A 26,253-nucleotide genomic window follows, 5' to 3' on the forward strand; every position below is an offset into this window, starting at 1 on the left:
ATCCTAATTACATTATTTCCTTCGTTGTTGCATCAATTTGTTTAACTTGTCATCGGAGGATTAATTTGAAACCGACAAAACCCTTGATACATAGTACGCGAGTAATCGGTGCCTGTGAAATCAGATATTTCACGGTCAGCATCTGATACTCGCACCATCCTCTGGTCTTCTCATCATCCAGTTGAGTCAACTTTAGCTAGGGTTTCGAATGAATTAGCCTACACTACTATTATTTCAACATTATCCCCAAATTTTATAATAATCACTAGAATTATATAGCCATGGACACTAAGCTATTGTTGTCTCTTCTCTGCCTCATCGCTTCCCTTCGCTCATCCTTCTCTGGTATGCATCTCTTGATTAAATCGTATTTATAATGCTGTTTTAAGTTTTTGCAATTTTAGACTATTGTTTGTGTGTGTTGATTTGGCATGTTTTTATGTTCAAGGCACTGTTTAAATGGACTCGTATTTAACAGGACTGAAGGATGTTTAATTCATCAGATTATGCGTAAATATGGATCGTATTAGTTCTGTTTCTGCTTGAGTTGATGTAATCGGAAGCTTAAATGGAAAGCATTAGTAATGGCAAGTTGGTGAAATGTAAATTTAGGTTACAAGAGGATAGCCTCTTTAATATTGAACCAAATTTGTAGTAGGATTTCTTGGCTTTAATATTTGAGATTTAATTGAAGTTTTTGGAGCAAATTTCATGTAATTCTAATTCTCTTGACTTGATATGAATGGTAAAGTGTCATTTGACATCATCAATTCTGTGTATCTTGTCGGGCTTATGTAAATTAAAAATTGTGTTAGTTTTTAATTAATTCCTAAAAGTTTAAAAACATTTATTTCAAAGTATTTGGTATATACATAAATAGAACCCTCGATGCACTTCTTCCTCTTAAGAAACTGTGAAATTACTAGGTAATGACGTAATGTTGTTAATTTATCTTGTATATCAAGTACTACTCAATAACATGTACATTTTATAACCGTTGACTCTGTGTTGTACAAGTATGGCAATCCTTGACCTAAGTCGGTGGTAGCTGCTTGTAGGCCTCACCATATTTGTTTATATGTACTATTTTTGCATAGTTTAATAATAAACGGTTGTGTCTTTGTTCACTGCGAGTGTTATGGAATCCTACCTCATGTGTGCTTGGAATTCTATAATACACACAATATACCTGAGAGTTGTTTATGCTGAACGTTATGTATTCAAGTTTCATCAACTTTGCGCAGCTTCCTTTCAAGCTGACTTGAAATCTGTTCCTGATCTTGAGAAATCAATGTACAGCATAATAGATGGATTTCCTTGTGTACGATTACTCAACCTTCATGGAGAGATTGGTTGTTCAAGTTAATAATCATCCCTGTTTATCAAATATTGTTAATAGCATATCTGGTGTTTCCTTGATTACTGATAATCTCGATTGTGTCATCAGATCCTGGCAATGGAAAAGTTGTGGCTCCCGTCGTAAGACTTGACAGTGCCGAAAATATCGTTCAGCCATCTGCATTATTGGTGTCATCAGATGAATATGACAGCTTACTGAAAAGGTTTGTGCATATTTACATTTCACATATAGTTCTCATAATGCCCTTGGTATATTATTGTCTCTTTACTTTAGTCATCAAGTATATCAGTTCTATCACTGTTCCTTTTTTACTTGCTTTGAAGGCCTATTGTGCTTGTATAGATTCAAGCTTATATTTGCATCTAAACCTATATGCACTGGATTTCTGTGTTTTCACTCTCATTGTAGCCCTTATCTACTGAAAGGCATTGAACCGAAGTGGAAAATATTTCTAACTAAAAATTTGTCTAGGCTCTTTCATATATATACAATTGTATATTCATTGAAGATAATTTTCCAAGAAATGATCGCAACAAATAAAGAAATCAGATATATGGAAAAATATCAAATAAAGAAGACGAAGCTATCTTGGCAACAAAAATAAGTTTTTTTTTTCTTCTATTTATCGTCACTTAGCTTCGTACTTTTTGTTATCATGCTGTATACATACGTAAACATAGATATACAGCAGAATTGGATTCATGACTCTTCACTTATTCTGTTGGTATTGTATCGAAATGCTGAAGAGGAATTTGTTCGAACATATACATATGCTTGTTTTGAATAATGGATTTAACCTGTATGTATTCACATATTTTAAATTGAGTTTGGGGTTTATTAGTGAAACACTCGTGGTGTTTCAAATCACTTCTTAACGCATTGCCAAAAATTTCTTGCTTATTTGTTGAGTTCAATTTGCGGGTAAAATTCATGTGTCATCCTAGTTTCTGTCTTAAGTACTTGATTATATTTCAGAATATCTGATGATTCACACTTTGCTCGGAATGTGGCTGGTGTACTGGTACAATCAGACATGCAGGATAAGTTGAAAGGTAACAAGTAACAACCCCTTGGTTGATTGTCATATTACATTACAGAGGCCAGTGAGTTAACTGAAACAAGTAAAGATCACATTACTTAATCTGTGCAGGTCTGTCCCCTGATACAAAGTTTCCACAAGCCGAATTTTCTCCTTATGACAGCAGAACTCATCAATGGAATCCTAATGTATGTTATTGATTTGTAGGTCACAATTACTGTGAACGTATGGATTATAGTAGCAATGACTAGCGATTTGATTGAATGTCTAAAATTCAACTCCCTCCGCCCCCCTCAATTGTTTACATAGGGGGACGGGGGCTCGGCACACATTCTAAGGCTCTCATAAAATATAGTTTGCTAAATTAATTTATTTTTTTTTCTTCTGAATAAAAGTTTAATGTTTAAATTTTTATACAGAACAAGAAATTTTTTTAAAAAAATTGTGAACCTATACTTCATATGCACCTTAAAATGCGTGTCAAGCAGTTGGAAAAAAGTGTAAATAAATGAGAGGGACTGAGGGAGTATATATTTGATTTTGAAAGCCAGTTTCCTTGCTTTTAGTCGGCAATTTTAATCCAGATACGATTCCATTAATTAAGATGCATCGTAGCAAGCACAAGAGCAAGTTGCCTAGAATCTTAAATTTGGGGCATGTTTGATGATTTTGATGAAATTATATCCTATATATAATTATGCTAAGACAGTTTGATCGGTGATACTTATTTTGGTTGGTCGTTACATGGTCTCACCCTCACAGCCTTCTAAAGCACATTTTCCGGTGTATTAATGTCAGCATAGATACATGTATTTATTATTACCACTAAAGTACTACTAAAGTTTGCATGAGTACATTAAGAAGAAAAACCCTCATAAAAAAGAAAAATCCTCTGTAAATTACAATACATATAAATATGTAAAATAAATTATTAAACTTAATATATATAATTGTATTGTATATTAGAATTATAAACCTAAACAAGCCAAGTGTTAAAATTATAATATAATACTATTACACACATAAAAAACAATCAAATGTTAATAAATTCAACTACATATCAGAATAATAAGAATAAGCGTGTAGAATGGCATACTTTTCCTGATAACAAATTCTATAATGCATATTAAGATAATTTGGAAAGATATTGTTCAACATCAAATGCACTTATTTTTGAAGAATAACAAAATTATAGAAATCCAGTAATATCAAAGCAGTTAAAAGGAAAATCCTCAATAAAACTTAATATATATAAATTTTTAAAGCAGTACCCCAACCGACAAATATAAAAAAAATATGTAATTTATTTGTCCTGTTTTTTAAAATTAAAATCCACTGAAAATCATTATTAAATTGAAAAAAATAAAGAAACCCCAAGACACACACACACACACACACACATATACATAGATATTTGAGAAAAGTTATATGGAGTCCATATTTAAAGTGGAGTCTTGGAGTCCAGATCCTTCAAAATTGGATAAATTATAATTTGATGGTTCAAATTATAACTTTTTTTGTTCCAGAATATTTTTAGTTATCAGACAACTTGAAGATTATGTTCTACACCGTGATTAACATGCACAACAATTATTTTTATATATTGAAGGACATTATGTTCTACAATATAATTAATAAGAACAATGATCTTAATGATTACTGTATTTAAGTTGAAGGATGTTAGTGATTAACTGATAAATGATGTTTAAGATTATCTATAAATGATAAATTAAATATAAATTTTGATTATCAAAGATATTACACACACACACAAGTGATAAGAACAATACTTATAAAGCTTCCTGTGTTTCACATGGGTATAGAAGCTAGTGATACTATTTGAATAATTATGCAACTTGGAGTAACCATGGGTAAGCTAGGTAGCCAAGTTACCATGTTTGGCGTTAGTGGAAATACCTTGAAACTAGAACTTCCTTTGTCCGATTTCAGGAACACTGAAATTAATACCGCAACTCATCTATCTTCCAAGGAACTTGCAGTTATGTAGTTAGATTACATTGAAACAAACGAGGCCAAAGCAAATAGATTGTTAAGTTTTCAACTGATAACTGATTTCTCGCACATAGAACTAATATATCTTCAAGTGTTGATGTTTAAAGAAGAGGGCCATGCAGAGTCATACTTTATCACTTGGTGACGTCTTCTTTTCACTTGAAACCGGATTTGGAGAGCAGTATATTCATTTTGCTTTTAAATAAATTCTAATGCTAAATCACTTGGGATTTGTAGGGTTCTGGTACTATGTGGGGGAGATACAACTTTCCTGTGTTTTTACTTTCTCAGAGTAGCACTGCTAAGTTGCAAGAGGTACTATTTTGGAGTTTCCTGCATCCCTAAGAATGCAATAGATCATAGTTGTCGATCTGGCTTGTGCCTGGCAAGTTTAGACGTGCTGGTCTTGCTCAGCCAATTTAATATCCGTACTAGGGTCTCCTGCATGTTCCTTAGTCCTTACCAATTTGATGATATAGTCATGCAACTAATTTTAACCATGCAGGTGGCAGAGAAGAATGAAAAGAGAAACAAAGGTTCAGCTACACATGTGGCTGAGTTTGATGTGGTGATGCAGGTATGTTTGTGACTATTGATTTAACAGTTGGCGAAGTTTTTTTTGGCCAACTAAAACATTAACATATAAACCTGAGGTGGATGGGAATGAATGTAGTGAAAACTAAGTTAAACTTCCGAAATGACCCTTTACCTGTAAAATTTGCTTACACCTATTGTTGATAAATAGCTCACGGAATTTGTTGTTTGTTTAATTAGACAACAAAAGCTGGCACACATAATTCAGAATCTTGTTTAGAAGAGGAAGCTTGCCTGCCTTTGGGTGGATACAGGTCAGATTTCCTAGGATCTGTTGTTCTAATATGGATCTCAAGTTCTCAACTTCGTTTGTGTTTCTGTATTTCTTTGATATAAAATGATGTCCCCTATAAATCAGTTATGAGCTCAAGTTGTTTTTTGTACATCATTTCTGATTTATTTGGTAACTATGGTGTAATGTAAGATTAAAATGTTTAACCTTAATCTTTCATTTCAATCATACTACATTTGAAAGGCAGTGTTTGGTCGGCACTTCCTCCAATTGATACCACATTATCCACACAGTCTAAGCCCATTATACTAGCGGTTACATCTATGGATGCTGCTTCCTTTTTTCGTGACAAAAGCCTAGGTGCTGATTCCCCAATATCTGTAAGCTCAACATTAACTGAAATTTCAGTCTAGATAGTATTTATATGAATTGTTCTACCTATCTGACAGAAATAATTTTGAAACCATTATGAAGGGACTGATCTCACTGTTGGCTGCAGTGGATGCTCTTTCACGTGTTGATGGTCTGAAGGATCTTGCTAAACAGGTTTGTATAATGTAGTCTGCATATGTGTGGGTTGCCTGTCGCTTATGCTCGGTGCACCCTTATTTTTTGGTTTTGTTTCATCATATGTTGTTTTATTTGTTTCTGGCATGATTGGAATGAGAAACATATTGACTGGTAGATGTGAAGGATATTAGCGGTTAACAGTTGTAGGAAGAAGATATGTGAAATGTGTGATTAATATGGGGGTGGGACAGTGTTTCTCATTGATAATTAGTCACCTAAGCAATTATTGAAAATCTGAAAGTTTGAACCATGATATTCATTCAATTTAATTGTACTGCCCACTGGATATAACTAACTAACCTCCGTCCAAGTGGATTGTGGCTCCCAGTTACAATTGGGGACCAATCTAGTTCTGGCTTGTGTATCTAGTCCTTGGTTTACTGTAAAACTTAATTTGTTTGCTTCTTTCCCTATAGCATGCAATGCATTTATCAGTTATTTTGTCAAGTTCCTTTTTAAGGTGTGCACACCTTCAAATTCAGAAAACTCAGCATCTGTACCTAATTGATGGACAAACAATAATAGTTTTTACAAGAGTGCTACGTTTTGAGTTACCAAATTAGTAAATTGTGTTATATAGGCATAGGCTCAATGGGTGCATGAAATCGTCATGTTGGTTCTAGAGGATGTACTTCAAATTTTTGTTGCTTTCACTTTTATGATCTGTTGCATTCAAACTGTTGAAGTTCATTTACAATTTACTGTGGACATATAATTGTTCATAACAATAAATATGCTTTTGTTGTGCCAGGTTCACAATTTTGTGCTGATTTAATACGATCCCTTGTATCTTTTACCAATTTTGGAATAACTTGATATCCCTTATACTTCTTGTTATCCTTGTGTACTCTTTGGTTATTGTGTAGATTGTCTTATGGCTTTTCCCTATCTAACTCTGAACTGATCTTATGCTTATATATTTTTGTTTTGTTGTTTTAGCTTGTATTTGTTGTATTCACTGGGGAAGCTTGGGGCTACCTTGGTAGCAGGAGATTTCTTGCTGAACTTGATCAACATTCAGATGCTACTAGTGGGCTTAGTCACATGTTAATTGAAACGGTATTGTTTTGTCTTGTAAAGTTAAATTCTACATGGGTTCCAATTTCAGTAACGATTACAAATTTAAAATAGTAATTGAATCTTGATACTATTTAGTTTTTGGTCCTAATCCGACATGAAAAATTAGTCACCAGCCTTGATGCGAACTTCAATCACTATATTATTGCCATCAGAATGAAAAACAATTATATAACCCATAAATTCAAGTACTTGGCATATGTTGGAGGCCATAGGTATATGTACACCACATGTGTATGCTACTAATATGACTATTAATTGCAATAAGCAGTATTCATATGTGGATGACCATACACATGTTTACCATATAGACATGCATGCTTTTACATATGCCTCTTGATTGTATGGCCGGAATTTCTTCATATAATATAAAAATTGTCCAAGTGCCACTCCCATTCAACTATGTAAGGAAGTTAGATTTCACAAATGAATTGCACAAATGATGCACGACTATTATTGGGTTCTATTATTAACCCGTTTGTTTGGGCCCTTTGTTTTTAGGGTTTATTCCTTTGTTTTTAGGGTTTATTACAGATATATACCTGATTATGCATTCTATTGCGGCACTTTGATTATGCACTTTTTATGGGAATAGTATTGATTGAGATTATTCTTTGATATTGTATAATTCACTGCTTTACTATTATATAATTATTGTCCCGCATCAACGAATGCACATTAATTAAGCTCTACATATATAAAATGATAGGGAATCAAGTATCACATTTAGTTCGTAAAAGAATAGAAGTTGATGTGTTGAATCAGAACTGAGTGATCTTGATAGTAACCTTGTCTTTTCACCTGGGCCACTCTTCAATCTTGTTGCTCAAGACTTTGAACCATCTTAAGTGATAATATATCGGATTATTTTCTTCAGGTTTTGGAAGTTGGATCAGTTGGCAAGGGCTTTGATGATGGGGTTAAATCATTTTTTGCTCATGCAACAGGAGTAAGATTATATTTTATTTTTGTGGATTGGTACAATATATTCATTCTAAGACTTTGTTTCGGCTGTTTTCACAGTTTGCATATGGATATCTTTACTAGTTTTACTTTCTGCAGGAGCTTTATCTCTGTACATGAATATTCATTGTTGTGGTGCACTGTTGCTGCAGGTTTCATCTGGAACTAATGATACATTAAAAGCCTTAAAGAAAGCCCAAGAATCACTAGGGACTGAAAGCATAAAAATCTCATCAGCAAGTTCCTCTAATCCTGGGATTCCTCCTTCGTCACTGATGGCCTTTCTGAATAAGGTTTGCATGTCACACATACACATACCCTTGTTCTCCTTTCTGCAAACATGTTGAAGCAAAAGTGACCACTGCTAGCATAAAACTTTGTTATACACACATGTAAATATAATCAGGAGTCCTGTTTTATTACAAACCATCTTGCGTACAAGCTTTATGCCTTTATATTTCACTAAACACACACTACACACACATGGGGTTGACTTTATAATTTGAACTTACGAATGTAGTTTATAATTTGTTTAAACACATGCATATATAAAATTTTTACAGAAGAGCAGTGGCGGTGTTATGGTGTCCCCAGTATATTTCATTTCCTACTCTTATTTATTCAATATTTTTGCATATTTCTGTTAAATAAGATATGATCATCACTATGTAAATAGTGTTATGATATCGTAGTTCTTATAAAAACTCGTTCTAAACTAACAATACTATGTGGGTGAAAACAAATGGGCCCCCACTAGACTTTCAGTCTGGCTCCACCCCTGCATAAGAGTGTCAAAGAAAAAATGGTTTAGCTACATGCATACGGGAATTTGACTGTCTTTTTCTTTGACAGGACTCTCGTACTTCTGGAATTGTTTTAGAAGAGTTCGATACTGTCTTTGACAACAAATTATATCACAGTCATCTCGATGATATTAGTAAGTTAATCATATGTCATATTTTGCACTGGATAATCGCTCGGACATGTTGCGAATCTCATTAGAATTTTGCTTTCTTTGCAGCTAATATCAACTCTTCAGCCATAATTGCAGCCGCTACCATTGTTGCACGGTCCCTATACATACTTGCCAGCGACAACAAGGAGTTGAGTTCTTCAGCCCTAAGTGCTGTTTCTGTGAATACTTCTTTAGTTGAAGAACTATTGGGTTGCTTGTTATCATGTGAACCTGGATTATCATGTGATCTGGTAAAGCAGTATATTTCGCCAACCAGTTCTTGCCCCAGCCATTATGTTGGTGTTGTCTTGGAGGAACCATCTTCCACTCCATATCTTGGTTATGTTGGTGATGTTCCAAGGTTTGTGTGGAATTTTCTGGCAGAGAAGACATCCTTTCCGTCAAAAAATGATAGTTCTGCCTGTCCGAAAGATTGTAGTAATACAGGCGAATCATGCATTAAAGCGGAGACAGATGGGAAGGGAGTCTGTGTTATCTCTACAACAAGGTATCATCTTAGCAGCACTATAATATTGGAACGGAAGTCTTTTGGGACTCATAAGCTTAGTAATTGGTGAAACCCCGTATATTTTATTGCTACAAGTATGGATTATTTAAAAAATAATATAAATTTTAATACTGCAAAGTCCAAATTCAGACTTTACAACTGGCCTTGATCCGTGTCAAGCTTCACTTTTTTTTTGGTAGATTGTTTCCCGACAGTTTTAGTCCTTTGGATTAGAAAGTTGAGCCTTTCAACTACATTTGTATAAATATGACTAGCAAATTAAGATTATAATCTATCTTAATATTCTTTGTAGGTTGACAATTATTAAATAATTTGAAATAAGGTTGACAATTAAGATTATCACCAGATGACCATGTTTGATCGGATGACCAAGTCCCTCAGGATAAGACTCTTTTCTCGGACTTAGTTCTCAAGTTGTCCCAAGAACTAATTATTATCATCTGTTGGATCAGCTAATACCATGGTGACTTGGAGAGTGTTATTAAAGAGTCTTCCTGAAATCAAATAAAAAGTGATAGGAAAAATAATTAATGGGATTGTTTCAGTGAATGTCTTAAAATGGGAAAGACTAAAGAGCAACACAATTTCGAGGGATTGACAATCCCGGTAAACTAATAAGCCATGGAGTATTTAAAAGTTAAGCACTTGATACATCTATAATCAACAGTTATTTTAATTACATAATTGTTTATACAGGTATGTTCCAGCATACTCAACGCGCTTAAAGTTTGAGTCAGAATCTTGGAAAGTGTTGCCAAAAAATGCATCTGACCCGATGGGAGTAGCAGATCCAGTTTGGTCAGAAAGCAATTGGGCTCCTATACAGCTCCGGGTGTTTTTAGTTCAAGATTCTTCGTATGATTATCTGATCCTCTTTGTGGGCATTGGTCTTACAGTTTTATCATACATTGCAATAGTTGTAGCAAGATCCATCATAGCAAAATCAATGAAGCGGGATTGACTATGGGCATTAGTGGACTTAATATTGATATGATCATGAACCTGCTTCACAAATTCCTCAACACCATTAGAGTTGCTGTAGCAAGTATTCACTGTTCTAACTTTTGGGAAGAGCAAAATTTTGTGCATTTATGTCAACCAGTGTTTAGTGTTCAACATGACACATCTAGACAACATTGTACAACTCCCATTTGTATTAATTTGGTTAAAGCACTTGAGGGTTATAATTAAATGATCAAGGGTTCAAAAGTTTATTATGTGTAATCTATCTTCATTGTTAACTAGCATCATCAACTATATATGTATGTGAATTACACATCATGATTTGGATTTTGTATCAAGTTGTAGCTAAAAAATCAATTTATCTGGGGTAGAATCTCTGCTAAGCCTTAAAATAAAAATTAATATCTTCTATATAAATGTATGTATTAATTTTGACGTTTCTTTTTGAATATTTCAGTTGGGAAAAGTTATTTTCCAGAGATTTTTTGTTATAATTGCTAATCTTATTCAACGAAATAATAATCTTTCGGCCCATTTTGATGCAGTGCAAATTTTTTTTGAATATGATAATAGTTTCTAAAAACTCTTTATATAAATACAAGGCCTTTTCACTATTTTAAATAAGATTACTTCCTTAAAATCACATGTAAATTTAATACTAATTACCTTTTTTGAAGTTTATGTATTTCATAAGTTATTTCAAATTTTGTAGCACCCAGTTAAGAAAATCGTTATTTGATATGATTTGATGAATTTTTCACTTCTGTTCATGTATGCAAGACAACTGTCAATTTATCGTCTAATATTTAGAAAAATAATATAAAAATTATATTTTGAAATAATGAAATTTGATTAACTGTATCAGCATCCATTAAGTCTATATTATAATATTAATATAAATGACTTAATTAATCATTAAAATTGCAAATAATATGACCGGTAAATTGGTAAAGCGGCGATCGAATTACGGTACAATTATAACCCGAATCGATAAGAACCCCGGTTGAAGAGTAAAGACACCCCAGAGAAGAAGCAATCACAAATCTTTCTTCGCGTCATACACACGACTCAAGCGAACTGCGGTAAGTAGCTTCTTTTACTGAAATAATAAATTGTTATTATCATATTACTATTTTAATTTGTTTCATCAGTCATTATAATGTGTGTAAATGCTATATACAGTTCTAGGGTTTATTTGAGTTGATGAATTCCTGAGAAATAGGTTATTAGAATTATATTGACTTTGTTACTGATAAGGTTATTAGTTTTTAGTTATTTGTTATAATGGATGCGAACAAGAAGGCTTATCGTGATAGATTGAAGGCCAGGAAGCCGGAGAAGCGGATTAATTCGCCTCTCGTAAGGTAATATATTTTTGTGGCGCAATTGTTGTTGTTGGTTTATTGTATTGGTATTTGTGATATTTAAAGTGTTTTAGGTTTAGGATTTGATTTGGCTTGGTTTCGCGAGTTAATTTGCTAAAATATGGTATTTGACTGGTTTTGATGTTTTTTTTTTGGTATAGGTATGACGATAATGATCAGCCTGTTTGTAGGGTTTGTAATGTTGTGTTGAGATCTGAGTCTGCTTGGCAAGCACACGAGGTTACTCGTAAACATCACGAGGTAATTATATAGATTGTGTTTTTGAGATAAACCTAAATGCCTGTTTAGTAGAAGAGAAACTCTATTAGGGATAAGTTATGCTAAGTTATGCAAGTATGAGGAAAGCATGTGTCATTATGTTGTTTTTTCTCATTGTTTTTAAATTAGTAGTTAAAATGCTAGCGCTTATTTTTATTCATGCAAGTATGTTCCTAGATATGTGTAATGCTTACCTTGGCGTCTTCCTTTCAAGGGTATATTCATTGAAGATTTGGCCTGTAGAAGTATTAGTGAATAACTTGTGTTAGTGTAGATTGCAAAGTTGAATTTGAGAGATAAAAAATGGTTTACCTAAATTTGTACAAAGTGTAATTAATATGGCCTTACAGCTCACGCACACATTTGTCGACCTGACTTTATGATAGGAAATCAGAGCTCTAAACACAAATATGAGTTTTTGCTTTAATGAAAGTCTCGCATTATATTGTAAACTTGTACAGTAGTAGGATAACCACGAGTCAGGTGTGATTCCTGTCATCTAGTCTTCTAGCTTTAGATATATGGTATGAATATATGTCTAAATTTTATTGACTTATTTCTCTAGAATCTTTGGTGGTCGTGCAGGCCTCTTTTTGAGCCATTTATACTCATGTGGTTGCCTCATCGTATAGCTACTATAATGGAGTTTCTCTCTGACTCCATTATTTATTTCGATCAAGCTGAACCACACCTATCTTTTCTATTTTCCTTGTTATGTCTCAAATTTTAGATTTTTCAATGATATCAAGGGAATTGTCATGTGGTGGTCTACACTCTTTACCGTAACAAGTAACAAATTTGCTATTGTAGCTGAGATGAAATAATGGGTCAATGCAGAGTTCAAGCCGTGAAGGGCAGTGTTAGAAACATAATAGTCGCTATAATACTGTGTATCTGTAGCATACCTTCTGGGGAAGAAAGGAGCAGACAGTATTATTTTTTTCAAAATTGTTCATAAAGTTAGATTTTTTTATAAATGAAATACTATTCCTCAAAATTCGCTTTCTTTACAGACATAGGCCATCTACTCCTAATAATAGGGTTAAGGTACGAATATCTAACTAACCCCTGGCAGATCGTACTGCTCAGGACATTATGAGTATATATGGTTTGGTTACAAACTGTTTATATCTTGAAGTGATAAATTGATAATATTCTGTATGAATTATGATCTTTTCAAAGTGTCTTCAGCAATAAATTTGGTTAAAAAATATCTGTTTTCTTGTAGAGGACACCATTAAATTATCACATGCAGTAGGTTATATTGCTGTCGTTGAGTTTTTAACACGATCTTACTGTTCATCAGGCAGTCAACAATTTGAAGGCTAAAGCTGCTGCAGTTCCTCAGGCTAACAATGTAAAGCTAAAGTCATCTGAAGAGTTGGCAAAGCTAAAGGATAAATCTGAAGAATCATCAGCCGCACATGATGTTAAACATGAACCCTCCACGGTATTGCAAAAAACTCGTCAAGGATCTCAACTTCCTTCTGATTTTTTCGATAATCATGATTTAAAGAGGCAAAAAGAAGGTAAAAACTTAGAAATGGAAATGTAGTTGTCATTTATTTTACTCCCATCCATGTACACATTTGTTATCTTGAAAATGGTGCTTATGAAGTATGAACTCCATTTTTATTTCCGAAGAAGTAGAGTATAATTGGAAAGGATTTGAGGAAGTGTCATATTGATCATGTTGGTTATGGAGGGAGAAAGATGGGGGTTCACTAGGACCTAAACATCTTCCTGCTCATTCTGCTCATCAAACTAGTACATGCCAGTATATATAGACAATAGGGAAAAACTGAAACAATGCTTAAATCCTCTAGGCTGAAACTAACTTTATCCCCTTTACAACCAGAAAGTCTGTTTTAAATGACTATTCTACTCACGATTTATTTACACATAAATTCTAAAAATCTGTTGGTAGTCATTTTTTTGTCTATATATTATGAATTAGGTTGGCGAATACATTATATTTGTCCTCTAATATAGTATCAATTCAAGCTTTTGGTCAACCAGTGGAACATAAAATCTTTTCAGTATCTTTTAGGGCAATAGGACCATGTAGCAGTTATTTGTAAGCAGATCTTGTAGTACACCTTTAAATTTGATTATGTATTGTACTTCTGCTGTACAGATTTGTGACTTGTGTAAATGAATATTATATAGGAACTGCAGTTGTCAAGTCAGTGAATCACGAGTCTCACAGAGAGGCAATTGGTCCTTCTCAGACTCAACAGATGGGATCTACAGAGACAAGAAGTAATCATATGCAGCCCCCTAGGGAGAATAAAAGTACAAAAATCAGCGCAACAGATAATCAGCAAGTAAAAGGAGCTCTTCCTGAAGGTTTCTTTGACAACAAAGATGCTGATCTACGTGCACGTGGTATTACGCCTGTAAAGCTAGATATTAAGTAAGTTCTTAAATTGATCCAAAAGCTTTTTTAAACCATTTACTTTGTAACCCTCGATGTTACCATTCTGTTTTGAATGCCCTCTGTTTGGAGGACAAGTGCTTTAAACCAAATTACCAGTTAATGTCTCTCATATACCTCCTGCCTCTTGGTATAAACCATTTTCTGGTTTCGGAAATGACTTAACTATGAAAAACTTCAAACATAGATTATACATCTAGGAAGCTTGAAAATCTGATGCTAAGGTGTTCCACTGTACTAGATAAAAAAAAAAACACTTTAAGGTAAAGGGGTCCACTCCTTAGCAACAAGTTGTTGCTGCAATAAACTTTTGTACCATAAATTTTCTTCATGTGAATGAGTCTTGGTAAAATCCCAAGAATCAGTTGCTTTAGAAGTGTCCCAAAATTTAGAAAAACAATGTAATACATAATAATTATTGACCATTTGTATTTTAATATGCTCGATTTTTATGAAAGTCTGGGGAGCATGGTATGAGTTTTTGTGTCGGGGCCAGTAGGAGAACTGTTAGGAAGAAATATAATACAAATAGTGTGGAAAGAGTGCTTGTCAGATTCAAACACACATCATTATGCAGAAACTATCTTCTACAAACCATCCCAGCCGATGGTAAGAATTTTGTCTACTTAGCACTTAGCACTTAGCAGTATATTAATAAGGAAGTCAATTTGATTGAACCATTAGTTGTTAGCACTTAGCCAGCCAGGGTGGAAGTCAGTGTAGTTAGTTATAGATTGAAGCCTGAAGTCTATTAATAGCAAAATGTGATTGTCTTTCTGATGATTGATGATGGAAATATAAATATCTGACTTAATCCTGATCAGGGATGAGTACAAGGAATTTGAGAAGTTGATTCAAGAAGACTTGCAGCAGGTTGACAACCGTTTGGAAGAAGAGGAGGTCAGTACTAGTATCCTTTCTGAGTGCATGTCGGAAATATATGATTGAGCTTGTAAGATGGCTAAACTACCTTTTTTAAATTTTCTTGCAGTATGATGCAGCTGACACGATAGAAGTGGCCGAGTCTGTTGAACAACGGTAAGTGTTCAATGGAATAAACAATGCTTTTGTGATTTATTGTGGTGGTCCTATTTATGTGGTTTCCATTTAGTATATTCATCGTAATATATTCCTTTTTCATTATGAATGCAGGGTTTATAGGGAGAGGGTAGAGATTTTAAAGAGGAAGAAAATGGAGCTCAAAGCTGCCAAGTCGAACATGCAAAGGAGAAGTTCCGATCTTGATGGCAACGATTCTAGTGACCAAGATTCATCCAGTGATGATGACAGTGATGATGCCGTTGATTGGAGAGCTAAGCACCTGTGAAGACTTTGCATTGGCTGGTAAACTTTCTCTAGTTCTCACTCATAGTAGAGCTATTAAAATTACCTTATTGCCGAGACATTAAGTAGATCAAATATGAGAACACCCTCCTGCAAAAATCATCTTATGTGCAGTCAAGCTCTCCTGTGCTTCAATTTAGCCATACTATGAATCTTGTACCCTGGCATTAATAGTTGTTTCAACAAACATGAGGGCAGCTTTAGTAGGATTGTTATGTTGAATTAATTCACTTATTCAAGCAACAATGCTACAAGTTGGTTTTTGGCAGTTGGAGCTTTGTTTGTGCCGAGAACTGTGGGCCAAATGAATGCAGAATGAGACCCAGTTATTCTCTTCCATGTTTTGGTATCGTTTATAATGGATTTAGCTTTAATTGCTTAAGTAGACATGCTTGAGCAACATCACTTCACTATACTTTACAGGTTTTATGTAACAAGCACCACAAGATCCACACATTATATCACAAGCCCTTTGTATTATAACGATAACCAACTACTCTCCAAACATGGCTGCTCTGAGTGTTTGAAGACATTTTAATGTGATTAAACTTGCCTAGCCTTCATAAAGATATTTTTACAGTTCGATATATGCCATTACAAATACTGAGCTGTCACTTTTTTGAAAGTAGTATATAAGTTTAGCATAATTTAACCTCTGCCCAAGCATCTTGTTTGGGGATGATTTTTGCTGACGTAAGTCCGGAACGTGGTTTTGCTTTATTTATCTATAAATTATTTAGACAAATTAGTTTAGTTATGCAATCATCTAAACGGATTATATTTCATAAATAAATAATTGGTAACGTTTGGATATAATACTTGTAATTTGTATCTATAAGTGTCAAATTGAAGAAAGGTCAAAAAACCGATTACAATTCAATTAATAATTTCATTGGTGCATTACATTGAAAGAGCAGAAGCTAATGACAAACAAATTATCCAGTAGTCAGTCAGAAGTTTGAACATGACCTCTTTTATTTTGAATTTTATAGCATGCACCTCTAAACTTGAGGTCCTGTTTGTTGAATATGAATTGTTTGTATAACAGGTATAAATGTTTTTTTGAAAGAAGATTAACTTCATTAATAAGAGCACTCGCCCTCACGCAACCAGCAACATCTCTGAGAGCTGGATTTGCAGATGGTTTAACTAATGGTACTGGCACATCACTTCGCAATCCTCTACTACTAAACCAAAGGTTGCCAGTAATTTTAATATTGCACCAAACAGTCAGATTCAACAATTGCAATGTAGAAAGGGTGACTTCATAGCCAAGTTAGAGCCTCCTTGCTCTGAGCCTCTGCCAATGCCTAAAAAGCCCCTGGACCTTGCTTCCATCAGCCCTCCGTTTGTACTTCTAACAATCAGACTGGTTCCGAACTGCTTAAAATCTTCGAGATTGCTGCGTCTACACTGACTTTGATGGTGTTTATTGTTTGCAAGAATTGTATCCATGTTGTGGTTCCATCATTACAATCGTTGATTTCTTAGTCCTTATAAAGTGCTGATTTATCGATGAATACTTACTACCATTTTTCTCCGTTAAAAGTAGTCAAATTAAGCATGCAAGTGTATTTTTCAGTCCAACTCCAATCCCATCATCCCAGTTGTTATTTCTTTATCCAATTGATCCAGGACGATAAATCCTTAGTAAACTAAAAAAAATGACTTTACAAGTTACTATATTTTACCAAAAAATTATTTGAAATGATAGTAGCGTATATGTCAAAAGTTACACTTTATTGTTATGTTAAATAGTAAAAGCACTTTCGAAATGAAAATTAAAACTTCTAAAAGAAATTCCACAGCATTCTCCACTAGAACAGAATGCGTCAGATTCCATGCTCCACAGTACTGCTGCAGCAAAATGCAACTCTTACTCGGCATGAACCATCTCTTACTCAGCATTGCGTCCAAATCGGCGGCGGATCCAGAATTTTATAAACGATAAATTTTATAATTATTTTTTCTCATGCATTGATAGTACTTAATATCATCATACAAGATCATACAAGAATGCGTTGATGTATACTATGATGCTTATGTATTTGTATCCAAATACAAAGCTAGTGCATTTATCGATCATGGTATTTTGATTTGTTGGAGCTGTTGAAAATGCCTTTGTGCTGCAACCAAATTTTTGGCATCAACTCTGTGAGTCTCTAGGTGAACATCTTCTGAGGTACAAGTTTCGTCGTCATGAGAAGAGAGGAGCAGAAAGAAAGTATCTAAAACACAGCCCAGAAGAGGGATGGATGCATAGTACTTTACTTTAGCTTTCTGTAGATTCATAGCTACTGTATAACAAGTCTTCACTATTATTGCAAAAATGAGAGAGAGAGAGAGAACTGAGTATGCTGGGAGGATGAGCAAGAATTTATAGGGCAAGAGTTAGGCCCATTTCGTGAGTACCAAGTAAAGTCAATTAAGCCTGTGCTAATAGTAATATTTTCAACTTAGCTTTTCAAGTCGTTGATAAGATTTGAATTCTTGGGTGGTCACCGAAGCCAACCATAACCAAGAGATTGTTAGTGTGATTTCTTTTTGTATTTTGCACACGGTTTGTGATGTTGATAATTTGTTAAATTTAGTTTTTTTAATTCATTATTCGCAATGTTGATTGTGAACAACATTTTGTGATGGATAGGTTATGTGAATTCTTTTGATTTGTTGCCGAAGATTGCGGTATGGCAACACTTGAAAGTCGATTTTTTGTTTAATATGTTGCTTATTTAGTGTTAAGAGACAGAAATGTTTTGGATGATTGAGAATTTTTACAAATTTTTTGATTTATAATTTTGTAGTATTGGTTACCGATAATATTTAGGAGATAATATTTATTTTTATATTATTATTAATATAGCGACCAAACTCTCTAAAAGAAAACTGAGTGTTCGTACTTTGTCGCTTATCTAGCGTTAGGAGACCGAAATGTTTTGGATGATTGAAATTTTTTACAAATTATCTGAATTATAACTTTGTAATATTGGTTACCGATAATATTTATGAGATAATATTTACTTTTGTATTATTACTAGTATAGCGACGAAACTTCGTAAAAAAACTAAGGTTGTGTTCACTTGGCATGAATGGAATGGAGGGAGAATGGAATGAATTTTGTACTCTAAAATGGTGTTGCTTAAAGAAAATGTATATATTTTTCATTCCTTCAATCATTCCAATCATACTATTTTAACTATAATTCTAACCCACATGTTTTGGAAGGAATGCTCATTCCATCTCTACATCATGTTTCTTTACCTACTTTCTCACAAGAAGTTTAACTACATCCATATTTTGTCCCTATTATTTCATACTTTCTTTTTTTCTCCTTAAAACTTCTATATAATTTTTCATTCCATTCTCCCCTCATTCCTTTCTATGAAGTGAACACAGCCTAAGTGTTCGTATGAAAATCAAAAGTACAGACAATGACATAATTATTTATATCATAATATCATATATATCACTCATACATTCTTTCTCCATAATAAATAAATAACATGTATATCTTTTCGAATGTGAGAAATTAAAATTTTGTTTTATATTTTTCATAATTGTAATAAAATTGTATATACAACTGAAATTCGTGAGAATATTTTTAATAATGCATTGAATAGTGTCAGGCTGTTTGATTTGGATATTTGAAAATCAATATCAAGTAACTTTATAAATTCATATTTTGGTAAAAGTTAACAAATTTGATATTAAAATCTCACATAACTTCTAAATTTAACAAATTATTATTTATTCTAGATATTTAAAATCCTGAATATGTATTAAGATTGATTAATTATATATGATCAGCTGTCACGGGCAATTTGTACATTCTCGAAAATAAGATGCATCCTCGACTTTATTTGATTTTAAACTATCATTTCAGTTTCAAAATTTTATTACAAAATTAAGTTTTAACCCCGAAGCTTAAGTTCACTTTTAGTCTTGTTTTTGTTATTACATTAAGTGGCCCAGTTGTGGGGTATTTGTGTCTTCAGAAGGGAGTGTTGGTTTATGTGGGTGTATAATAATCACTGTACTCCTTATATTGACAAATATACCCCCGTGATCAATATAACACACCTTCAACTAAACGGGGCCACATTGTAAATATCACAAAGACCAGGGGCACAACAGTAAACAAATCACATTAACCCTCAAAATTAAGCGGGATTAAGCTAATTAACAAACATTTGAATCTTCACAACAAACTTTCCCTCCCCCCTCTCTTTCACTCTCACACAGACAGAATTACACACACAGTTAAACACACACACATATAAATAAGCGAAACAGCTTCAATTCTTGAAGACCCAAATCCAAGAAGCAGAAAAAATGACCAATTCGAAGCAAATCTTGGAGAGCTTCAAGAAGAGAAAAAGGATGCCAAAGCTCTATGATTTCCACACATTTGCAGACCCGGGTTGCCCCATTACTCTCACGGGTCCTTTTCGAGATAATATTCGACATTTTCTGCAGCAATGTGCTCAACTTGAAGACTACAGCATTGATGGGATGCCAATTTGGTGCACTTTTCTTCTTCACGAAAGCAAAGGCCTTGTGATTCCTCTCTACACCATTGAAGAAACTGCCAAGAACTCGTTTCAGCCCTACTGTGATCAATGTCGATGCACTGGTAATCGTTTCCCCCAATTTTTTGTTTGTTTTCTCAGTTGGGTATTTTTGTTCTTGACCTAGGGTTTCGGAAATTTAGCTTAAATTCGCCGAATTATGTATTGTATTTTCAGTTTTTATTGAATATATCAGATGAGTATGCTGATTCTTGATATGGGTTTTTAGTTTTTGGGTTGAATTTGAGGAATTAAGGTTTGATTGTGATTTGTGTTTGTGTGTTGTACTGTGTATTTGGTTGGAATCACCAGCTTTATTGTATCTGTAACTTTTATTGCCTTTGATTTCCCTGTTGGGTATGTTGGTTCTTGGTTTTGGGGTTGAATATGAGAGACTAGGAGATTAATTAATCAGGATACAAGCGCCAATTTGTGTTTTACATTCGTTTAGGATGGAATCACTATATTTTATCTCAATTCTCAAAATTTTACATCTCAGATACACCATTAATTTTTTAAGTTGGGTTTACTGAATCTTGATATGGGCTCTTTGTTTAGGGTTGAAGATGGAAATTAAGCCTTTAATTGTGATATTTTTTTTTTTTTTTTCTACGGTCCTTAAGGTAGGATTGGCCATTTTGTCTGGTTCCTGATATTCTTCACTCAAAGTCATTATTTCCTCTTTAATATCAGTAGGGTATTTTGATCTTGAAAGGGGTATTTTCACTAGTTCTCCATATATTTCACTATCTGATTAAGTAAGCTGTATCATTTTAGTTATGGCTTAAATTTGAGATGTGTAAGGTGTAATAGTATTGTGAGTGAATCTTATGTTGTTTAGGTTGGAGTCACCATTTCGTGACAAAAAGAAAGTATCACATGATTATCCCAGTTGATGATGAATGGACTAAGCCACTGAATGATGGCGTTTTTCATATGCACACTCATCTTTTGCATGGGTTGATTCATTGCAATGGTTTCGGCCATCTTCTTTGTATCAATGGGATGGAAGGTGGATCTAAGTTCTTGTATGGTAAAGAGATAATGGATCTTTGGGACAGAATATGCACCAATCTTCACACTCGGTAAACCACACTTCTTAAAGTCAATCATAGTTTTGATAAATTCTGTTTGCTATGATATGCCTGAATTTCTTTTATTTTTTGACCATTTCAGTAAAATTACAGTGGAGGATGTGTCTGTGAAAAGGGGGATGGATCTTCGGTTGCTTCATGGTATCGCATACGGAAGGCCATGGTTTGGCAGATGGGGATATAAATTTTGCCAAGGGAGTTTTGGAGTAACAAGTGAAAAGTATGAGAGGGCTATTGAGCTTCTTAGTTCTCTTGGACTTGATCAAATCATTCAAGACTTTTGTTCTTCAAAACTCTATAGTGATGTCAAGAGGATCATCTGCTATTACAGGGACATGAGTGAATCTGAACTGATCACAATCAGGGATCTATTTCACTTCATGCTTTCTCTCAAGTCCCGAGGTTTGCCTGCGAGAAGATCCCCCTCTAATGCTGTCCTATCAGTTTGTTCAAGATCCTCAGCAAGAAAAAATGTGCAGAATAAGAATGTCAGCAAAAGGAAAAATGGAAGGTGCAAGAAATTCACTACACTGGCTTCCAATTTAGACAGTAGGTGGCCAATGAAAAGAATGCAGTATGTTGCTGAAGTTGTTGTTAATGCACTTAAAGAAAAGAAAGCAGCAAATGGTGGATATAATTGTGGAATGAGCAGGCAAGAAGTCCGGGACGCTGCTCGTATGCGAATTGGAGATACTGGCTTGATCGATTACATGTTAAAATCAATGAACAATGTCATTGTTGGTGGGTACGTCGTATGTCGAGATGTGAACCCACAAACTCGGGTGCTGGAATACACTATTGAAGAGGCTTGTGAGAATGGAGCTGCTGTTCAGGTTGATCCAGAATCGGATTTGGTTGTGCTTTCACAGGATCAGCCACAGGCTATAATGCCTGGCATTGACGTTTATTCAGATATTGCATACTTGTACAACAATGTGCTTTTGGAATATCAGAACTCAGAATGGGTTGAGTTGGCGGTTGAAAGAGTCATTGATAGTAAACAGTTTGTCAAAGAGTGGCTTTTCATAGACGAGCCTGATCAGCTACTGAGGTTTGTTTGTAGGGTGATTCCTAGTTTGAGTGATTTGGAAACTGAATTTACAAGGGGATATCCACCGGGAGAGCACATTGCAGTTCCTTTGCACTTAACAGTTGGCGAGTTAAAAGAAGTGATCCAGCATGCAATGAGGGATACTTATTATATCATGGAGAGTATTTTGGTAACTGAAGTTAGGGGACTGGAGGGAGTGGATGATGGAGAAGTGTTATTTGGCATAGTTGAATCAGGGTCTGAACTATGCTTTAGGGCTGTAGGAATGGATTTTGGTTCTGAATTGAAGTATGAAGGCGGGGCAGATAATTGGACTGTTAAATGCAAATGTGGAACAAGGGATGATGATGGGGAGAGGATGGTGGCTTGTGATCTTTGTGAGGTCTGGCAGCACACTCGCTGCATTGGCATTGACGATTTTGATACCATGCCGCCATTCTTTGTGTGTGACAGCTGTTGTGCTGCCCTTGCTCCTCCAAGAACCATCCAGCCGAGCTTTGAATATGACTTCAACTCTCTTGGGACTTGTCTTAACTACTGAAAGGTGGTTGTGGAGTGCTGACTAAAGAATGATTGCAGCTGTCTGATCATTTACTGTACATGTTAACTGTCGTAGACAACATGACAGTCTGCTGTTTTTGTTCGCTGGTAGGAATCAGAGATAGAATTCTTTTGACTGTGTGTTGTACATGATCATGTAACCATTCAGTTCATAATATAGATGTAATTACTGGATGAGTAATCTGGAGACCTTGAAATGGAACTAAGCAGTAAATGAGTGGATTGCTGCTCTGCTGCTGCTAAGTTTTGCACCATCTGCTGCAAATGTTGAGTACCAACTAGATATATCCACCTGTTTTTTCCTTTTCTTTTCCTGAATTTTCACAACAATCTTCTACTCATTTTATTGTTTCTAACATAATATAGATGTAATTACTGGATTCTTCCTGTAAATTCCGTCTTAGATTTATGCACACACTCTGCTAAAAGTTTCTAGGGCTGATGATTAATTGAAAAACATAGTGAATGTATATAAATATAAAAGAGATGCAAAATTTTGGGGTTATAAGTTAAAATCAAAACTTCGAAAGTGAGAAACATGTTGCTAATCTGTAACAAGTAAAGCACCAGACTTGTTCAAATTTCAAAGTCTGCATTTCAAATCAAACAAAAAATACGACTTGTTCAATCCACTTTGATGTAAAGCATGCAAGTGTTTAACCTGCCAACATCTTTCAAATTATTAGATATTTGAAAGTTGTTATTAAGCATGTTATGCTCCCAGCAGAAAATGTGCAAAGGCTGGCCATTGTTGTATGCCATTTTTTTTAATAGCAAGTCGTTTTCATGAGCTCAGAAATTCATCATAGGCTGCAGGCTTGAACCTGATCATGGGCATTCTTATGATAACACAAAATAAAACCTGTCAATATATATATATAGGGATAGGATCAAATAAAAACTTTTTTAAGTTACAAACTTACAAACTTTTTTTTATTCTCCCATCGTGTTAATCCTTAGTTATGTAAAGTATCCATGTTGAAAATTTTTCAAAAAACATCACAATTTTTAAAAATAACGCATAAATAAATCGCGTTTTCAACACATTTATAACTGGGGTTCAACATCGGGTGTTGAACACTAATTATCATTGTGTTGAATATATCTAAAAAGATGTTTAAACTATACCTCTAGGGTTTGGGTAGGGTCTAGAAACATAAATATTAGTTATATAACATGTTTACCTTAGTTCTTACATTTAAAAATTGGTTTATGTACTTCTCCGCCATTATTTTAATCGATGTTCAACAAAATATGTTAAAAAAATGTTGAACTCAAGTTATATATGTGTTGAACAAAAAAAGTTTGTAAGTTTGTAAGTTTGTACCAGAACCCTCCCCTATATATATATCCACATATGCAGATTTAAACAATAATACAACTCTGTAGTATCTACTATCTAGTAAGATAAATCTCCTTTCCAATGCCTAAGGAAATATACAAGGGAGGAAAAAAATGGTTATAAATTCAGGTTACATTGTTTGTATGTTATAATTCTGTATATACATTGATCAATATGACTTCTTGAGATACCTTAAATCAGCTGATGTTTCGAAACAGTTTAGCTTCTTTCTGTTCTGATTCATCCATTTTAACAACTCTGTAGCCTTCCCCTTTGTCTGCTCGCCGCACCCCATTTGTAAAGCAACCAATACTTTTTGAAATCCTCCCACTTCCAATGCTTCCACCAAAACTTTTCTATCCCCATTCTCACACAATTTCCACAAAATTGACACTGAAAACTCTGTTGCAGCTGCAGACACCCGTAAAATCTTTTTCACGATCACTGGCACTGTCAATGCATTTTTTCGAGCCTCTTCTCTCCCTTCATAAGTACTACAAATACTGTCCAAAACTCCTAAAGCCTTCTGAGATAGGCTCTTCTCAGAATCTACAAGAATTTCTAGCAGTAAGGAGACTAGGCCCATTTTCAATAATCTAGATGTACCTATTTCACTTGTTTTGGGGAGCGTAATAATACTATAAATTACCATTAGGCAGTTGGCCTTTGCTGATGTAGGGCAGATGGGCTCTTTCAATAGAAAAATTAATGAATCAAGAACATCTCGATGAACCTCTAATAATGCAATAGCCCTTTGTTGATCCAGAGAAAGCAGATCTTTAATTGCTAAAACCGCGTTCTGTTTGGTGGAAAAATTTTTGCTTTTCAAAAACCAGGCCATGCAGCGTAGAGATGAAGGTGAAACAAGCTTAGCTTGGCTCTCCAAGCCAAGCGGAAACATCCAAATCAATGTAGATAAAATTTCCTCCAACAGACCTTCATGTTTCTCAACCGAAACACTAGCAAGAGCATCAAACGAAGAGGCTAACACGAAGCCAAATCCATTCTCAATGATGATCACTTTGTTTCTTTCATTCTCTTTAGCCCATGCATTGATCTTTCTAACCAATTCCCTGCACTTGACTGCATCCCCATGGTTGATTGCAGCATTAATCTTCGAAGAAACATCTAGTACATCATACGACGTCAAAACGACTTTGGGGGTAGGAATTCTCTCAATGCCATAAGCCTTGTTCTCCACCGACCAATCTTGGATCATCTTTCGAATAGAGTGATTTGGTATAAGGTCAAAGGCTACCAAGACTTGATTGGTAACAGGGCAGGTCTCATTGCCTGATTCAATCCATTTTTCGATACTTTCTCTGTCGTATGTGATCCCGGTTGACAGTGTCACCGGATCTTTCATCAAGTCGAGAGATATAGGGCACCTGAAATGCGAAGGAATTGTGAGTTCCATGACGTGATTCGAGCCTGGTAGACCATTTCTTTTGGCACTGTTACCCTTCCTTCTTCTAAATGAAAATGTCATTCTTAGAATTTGCAAATAACAAACAAAAGATTAATCAGCTGAAGTTTAGTTAGCTTGGAATCAAGAAAAATATATGTTATATTGTTGAATGAAGGGAAGATTGTGTGTTATATAATTATTACTGGTGATCTTCTTTTTCTAGTACGCGCATGTCATTGGAGAAAATAGAATAAACGGAGATATTCAAAAATCAAGGGGAGGATACTTGAATATTGACTATAGAAGGTTTCAACAAATGGGTAATTTCAGTTTATTGTAAAATATAAATGCCAGAACGAATTTGAATAAGAGGCGGTTTGACTGGTTTGAATGAGTCTAGGTCAGCAGATGCATGCAGATGCAGTCCGTGGTACAAATGGATCGATTTTCTTCGTATACTTAGACAAGTAAGCATGTTATTTTTTGCTAATTCAATTCACCAAAAGAGAA

The 26,253-nt window shown here is 34.5% G+C and overlaps 4 protein-coding genes across 6 annotated transcripts; 3 read left to right on the forward strand and 1 right to left on the reverse strand.

Moving 5' to 3' along the window:
• LOC108219308 (nicastrin) lies at positions 1-10,544 on the forward strand. The gene is made up of 16 exons (XM_017392676.2): positions 1-345; positions 1,245-1,361; positions 1,448-1,562; positions 2,336-2,412; positions 2,511-2,587; positions 4,650-4,727; positions 4,918-4,989; positions 5,187-5,260; positions 5,486-5,618; positions 5,713-5,784; positions 6,748-6,867; positions 7,763-7,834; positions 8,001-8,141; positions 8,701-8,785; positions 8,870-9,311; positions 10,029-10,544. Exons 1-16 carry the CDS (start codon positions 282-284, stop codon positions 10,291-10,293), a joined length of 2,004 nt encoding a protein of 667 aa, XP_017248165.1. The 5' UTR covers positions 1-281; the 3' UTR covers positions 10,294-10,544.
• Positions 10,545-11,233: 689 nt separating this feature from the next.
• LOC108216135 (protein ABA AND ROS SENSITIVE 1) lies at positions 11,234-17,241 on the forward strand. Of its 3 annotated transcripts, XM_017388817.2 has the most exons (9): positions 11,234-11,377; positions 11,568-11,659; positions 11,821-11,920; positions 13,245-13,467; positions 14,108-14,354; positions 15,200-15,275; positions 15,367-15,413; positions 15,528-15,719; positions 16,768-17,241. In XM_017388817.2, exons 2-8 carry the CDS (start codon positions 11,580-11,582, stop codon positions 15,700-15,702), a joined length of 948 nt encoding a protein of 315 aa, XP_017244306.1. In that variant the 5' UTR covers positions 11,234-11,377; positions 11,568-11,579; the 3' UTR covers positions 15,703-15,719; positions 16,768-17,241. The 3 variants fall into 3 exon arrangements, with proteins under 3 accessions (XP_017244306.1, XP_017244305.1, XP_017244307.1); XM_017388816.2 differs by lacking the exon at positions 16,768-17,241 and having other exon boundaries at positions 15,528-16,058; XM_017388818.2 differs by lacking the exon at positions 16,768-17,241 and having other exon boundaries at positions 11,241-11,377; positions 11,561-11,659; positions 15,528-16,058.
• Positions 17,242-19,921: 2,680 nt separating this feature from the next.
• LOC108216905 (PHD finger protein MALE MEIOCYTE DEATH 1) lies at positions 19,922-23,167 on the forward strand. Its single transcript, XM_064091282.1, has 3 exons — positions 19,922-20,352; positions 21,129-21,372; positions 21,464-23,167. The coding sequence occupies exons 1-3, from the start codon at positions 20,052-20,054 to the stop codon at positions 22,971-22,973; spliced, it is 2,055 nt and encodes a 684-aa protein (XP_063947352.1). The 5' UTR covers positions 19,922-20,051; the 3' UTR covers positions 22,974-23,167.
• A 1,210-nt stretch (positions 23,168-24,377) lies between these two features.
• Positions 24,378-25,960, reverse strand: LOC108218037 (U-box domain-containing protein 21). The gene has a single exon (XM_017390960.2). It carries the CDS (start codon positions 25,822-25,824, stop codon positions 24,505-24,507), a length of 1,320 nt encoding a protein of 439 aa, XP_017246449.1. The 5' UTR covers positions 25,825-25,960; the 3' UTR covers positions 24,378-24,504.
• Between the last annotated feature and the right edge of the window lie 293 nt (positions 25,961-26,253).

This window comes from Daucus carota, chromosome 4, assembly GCF_001625215.2.
Source record: "Daucus carota subsp. sativus chromosome 4, DH1 v3.0, whole genome shotgun sequence".
NCBI classification, from domain to species: Eukaryota; Viridiplantae; Streptophyta; class Magnoliopsida; order Apiales; family Apiaceae; genus Daucus; species Daucus carota.